The 4,096-nt window shown below is 37.7% G+C and overlaps 1 protein-coding gene across 1 annotated transcript; it reads left to right on the top strand.

The window, feature by feature from the left end:
• The first annotated feature begins 212 nt into the window (after positions 1–212).
• RGS1 (regulator of G protein signaling 1) lies at positions 213–3,706 on the top strand. The gene is made up of 5 exons (XM_053950331.1): positions 213–345; positions 719–802; positions 1,440–1,501; positions 2,078–2,241; positions 2,908–3,706. The coding sequence occupies exons 1-5, from the start codon at positions 242–244 to the stop codon at positions 3,091–3,093; spliced, it is 600 nt and encodes a 199-aa protein (XP_053806306.1). The 5' UTR covers positions 213–241; the 3' UTR covers positions 3,094–3,706.
• The last annotated feature ends 390 nt before the right edge of the window (positions 3,707–4,096 follow it).

The raw sequence follows: 4,096 nt of genomic DNA, 5'->3' as shown, positions 1-4,096 counted from the left end.
TGGTATAACCTCAACCATGAGACACTGCTGTCTGTTTTCTTTCTCAAAAAAGATTCACGTCACTGAGCACTGAAAGGGGAACTTCCACAGTTTGTGATGAAGATACATGATAAAGAGCTCTGTTCACACCAGCTCGCAGGGCTGCCTGCGTCAATAAAAGGCGGCAGCAGAGGCAGGAAGCTGTCACTTGGGGCTGGAGGATCATCATGGCCAGGGGCACTTCACGTTAAAGCCAAGGAAAATGCCTGGATTCTTTTTCTCCCACAACAACATGACTGAATTAAATGGAAAAGAAGATTGCAAGCTTGCAAAAGGCAAAGTCCATAAAAAGAAGCAAAAGGCTTTGTAAGTATATACAACTTAGTATAAAACTTAATGTATTAGAAGTGAAAATAACACTCTACTAATCTTGGAGATTAAGAATTAGCGCTGTGGTTCAGGCTAAATGAACAAAACCTGCTCAAAGCCCAGGACTGCAACATCATTTAAAAAAGCTTGAGCTGAGGCATACCAATTAATTGATTACTTTAAGTAATCTGAAATAGAATTTGGATACAGTGGGGGCCCCTCAGTCTTTTTTTAAAAATTACTTGGATATGTAACTTCCCAGACTTCAGTCATAGAATGGAGCTCTCTCTGAAAGTTGAAGAAAATTTAAATAGAATTTAAGTGCTACTGCAATTCTAATGAATTTTAAAATGTCTGCTCATTGTTTCAGTGGTGCAGATCTCAAAAGTTATTTGAAGTGCATGGTGCCACATATTGAATCTGGGATCAAGACTTCCAGCTCTAGAAATGTCACGTAAGTACAGAAACACATCAAGTTATAAAATACAATAACTGGATTACTGCATAGTAAATTACCTAATTTCTAAACTACTTATAGAACAACAAATATTGTAAAAGCATCTAGAATTTCCAAAATACAAGAGAGGTGAACATTAGTAATTAGAAACTACTCATGGAGTTAAGGATTTTTAATTAGTGATTTGATATATTTGCATCAAACATTAACGGAGTAGACACTTCAGTTAAATCCATTTTTGTCAGAGGGACATTGTAACTGTTCTCTAAAGTTTTACAAGAAAAAACGCTTCTCACTTAAATGAGGAGTAGGGGTATTACCATTCTTATTGCAAAAATATGGAAACAGAAGTACAGGTACGAAATAATTGTATCATAGTTACAGTAAAAGATTATTTTCCTGGGAATAGAATTCAAGATAAAATCATAATCCATATTTTTTCCATCTCTGATTATTTTTCTTGACACGGTCTGTCTCCATGATTTCAGATTATGACAAAGCCGTAAATTCAGTAAAATACTTGGCATACATTCCTGGAATATAATAATAAATGATAAACTTTGTCTCCTTCAGACATACAAACAAAACCCCATTGTTTCTTCCTTAAAGCCTTTTCTTTTTCTTGTCACCTTAGGCTTTCTGCAGAGGAAGTTATTCAGTGGTCACAGTCTTTGGAAAAGCTCTTGGCCAGCCAAAGTAAGTCTGTTACTGCAGTATGACTTAGTTCTTACTCTGAGGACTAAGTTTTATCCAATCTCACCAAAGAGGCAAAGCTATAGCATTGTATAGAGTCAGACACAGGGCCAGGTACACTTCAGTTTTTTGCAGCTCTAGTGTAACTTGGACACTGCTACAGCTTGGCTGTTTTGGGGTCTTTTTCCATTTTTAGTATAGCAATTAACCCCCAAATAGCTAATTTTGATCAGTCTTCAATCCTTAGATAATCAGTTTAATCAATTTAGGACAATCAGTGCAATCTGGAATTTTCTCTCCACTTATACCCTAAGACAATTCATTTAGGAAGGACTAGAATCCATTGTTATAGGATCCATTGTTATAGGATCAGGACCCAGAGTCTAGATCTAAGAACACTGAACATAATTAGGAAGACTCACAGCAGCCTTAATATTGAATATAGGTTGAACAAGGGAAGAACAGTGTATTTTGGCAAGATTTTGTATCAGATTTCAATACAAATCCTGCTATTTATTTTCTCCTCCCTGGTCACAAGTATCATACAGTAAATGATTAATTATTTATGTTGGCCTAAAGGTGGTCAAGGGGTCTTTCGGGAGTTCCTGAAGTCAGAGTTCAGCGAGGAAAACATCGAGTTCTGGTTGGCTTGTGAGGATTACAAGAAAACCAAGTCTGATCACTTACATGGCAAAGCAGAGAGGATTTACGAGGAGTTTGTTCAGTCAGATGCCATTAAGCAGGTATGTATAAAGCCAGCCTGTGCAGAGTTAGAAGGGAGAAGTATGGCTCCACTGAGATGCTCACACACTCACTCAGTGGCATAAGAAGACACAGACACACTTTCAGGCCCTCTCTTGAATCACAGCTATCTGCAGTGTAACATTATCAAATCTCACAAACAGTTACAGGCAGCAGGCCAGTACTGGGAGAACCCCCAGCAGACTCAGCAAAGGCCTCAGCACATGATGCTCTTTGCTGAGCCAGCCCAGCTTAAATTGCTGATGGTATTTGGAGATTCTTTGTGTTTGCGAGTGGAAGCACCACAGAACATTTCTTGTCTTTTAAAATATGCTGACCTTCTGGAAAAGTTAAAGTTCTGTATGTTGATCATACCTAAACTGGAGACATTCAACACAGGATTTCTCTTAGTAACTGGAGGTTGTTCCTCAAAGTTGAGCTGTATTAATTCTGACTTCAGAACGAACTACATTTCCATAGTGAACAACAACTTTTGTGCCTAACTGGGATACAGGTATTTGATTTCCCCAATTTACAGATTTGACATTGAGCTGTCATGGAGTTCTAAGGCTGCAAATGCATGTATTGACAATTAGATACAGAAAAGAGAATACATTCAAAGTTAAGTTTTAAACCTCGTTTGGGTTTTTTTTTTTTTTCTATTCCAGATCAATATTGACTATCAGATGAGGGAAGCAACAGCCAAAAAGGCTCAAGACCCAACTCACACAAGTTTTGATGAAGCCCAGAAAACAGTGTACATCCTTATGGAAAGAGATTCCTATCCCAGATTTTTAAAATCCAAATCCTACCTGAACCTTTTGAACCAGCTGCAAACCAACACTTCAAAATAAAGTGTCTGAGGCATGAAGAGCCAAGTAGACTCTATCAAATATCTTGTTAAGAGATCCTCCACAGTGGTTGAATTTTGCCAAGGAAAAATCCCGGTCTTGGGAGGAGGGGTGTGAGGGAGATGCAAACAGCTCCACAGGCAATGGAGCATCCTGTGGATCCTGATCTCCACAGGATGCAGGATAAAAGCCGGTGAGGCTGTCATAAGGGTGAGAGCAGCACAGGGAGAAAATCCCCTCCTCCACAGAGTCAAGGCAGGATATGTAAACCAAGGTTTGACCTGCACTATGAACACTGAACTGTGTCTTAGATCCCAAAGAACTGCTGCTGACTGTTAGGAAGTGCAAGACTTGCGAGCTGAGCATTGGGAAAAGATTATCAAGTTCAGAAGAAAAACTAGGATGACTGACAATTTTCAGCGTAACAAGAAAATGCCAAGACAATGACATCTCTTTTAAAAATCTGTGAAGTGTTAATAGATGTGAGTTCCACAATGCTGTTGTGCTATGTAAATATATTCTAAATTTATGTGTTTTAAAATCTATATGGTCTAAATTATATAAGATTTGTATAAGCTGTATTTTTATTAAGTTGGTATTCAACAGGCAGGTATGTAGCATCTTTGCTGTTTAATTTATTGAAAAATAATAAGTAACTCTTCATTAAAATACAGTTAAAAATAAAGATTTATAATGGTTTTACATCTTATTTGAAGTGATTTTTCCATTGTAGTTGCTGACATATTGAAAGACACAATTCCTTTCCATCTCACTGTGCCACTACTTCTCATCTCCATATTCGAATACTAATTTTACCTTCACCACTTCTCTCTCTTTTTGCCCATTTTACACAACAATAATCTGCGTTACATGGAGCAGGTGATACTGACTTACACAGACCCATCCTCACAACACCTAAAAAAGAAAAGTTGTGATTATGGTTGAAATATGTAACTGAGAACAAGAGCACTCCTAAAACTCTAGTACCGGGGACCTTGTGACATTA

Source organism: Vidua chalybeata, chromosome 9 (genome assembly GCF_026979565.1).
Source record: "Vidua chalybeata isolate OUT-0048 chromosome 9, bVidCha1 merged haplotype, whole genome shotgun sequence".
NCBI classification, from domain to species: domain Eukaryota; kingdom Metazoa; phylum Chordata; class Aves; order Passeriformes; family Viduidae; genus Vidua; species Vidua chalybeata.
The sequence above is the reverse complement of the archived record's forward strand: the minus strand, read 5'-3'. Positions and strand labels throughout refer to the sequence as shown.

Bases quoted from the DNA above. Each gene is read 5' to 3' on its own strand.
- RGS1 (XM_053950331.1), top strand. From the start codon at position 242: ATGCCTGGATTCTTTTTCTCCCACAACAACATGACTGAATTAAATGGA. The intron at 346-718 runs GTAAGTATATAC...TCATTGTTTCAG, and splicing joins AAAAAGAAGCAAAAGGCTTT to TGGTGCAGATCTCAAAAGTT. The intron at 2,242-2,907 runs GTATGTATAAAG...TTTCTATTCCAG, and splicing joins AGTCAGATGCCATTAAGCAG to ATCAATATTGACTATCAGAT.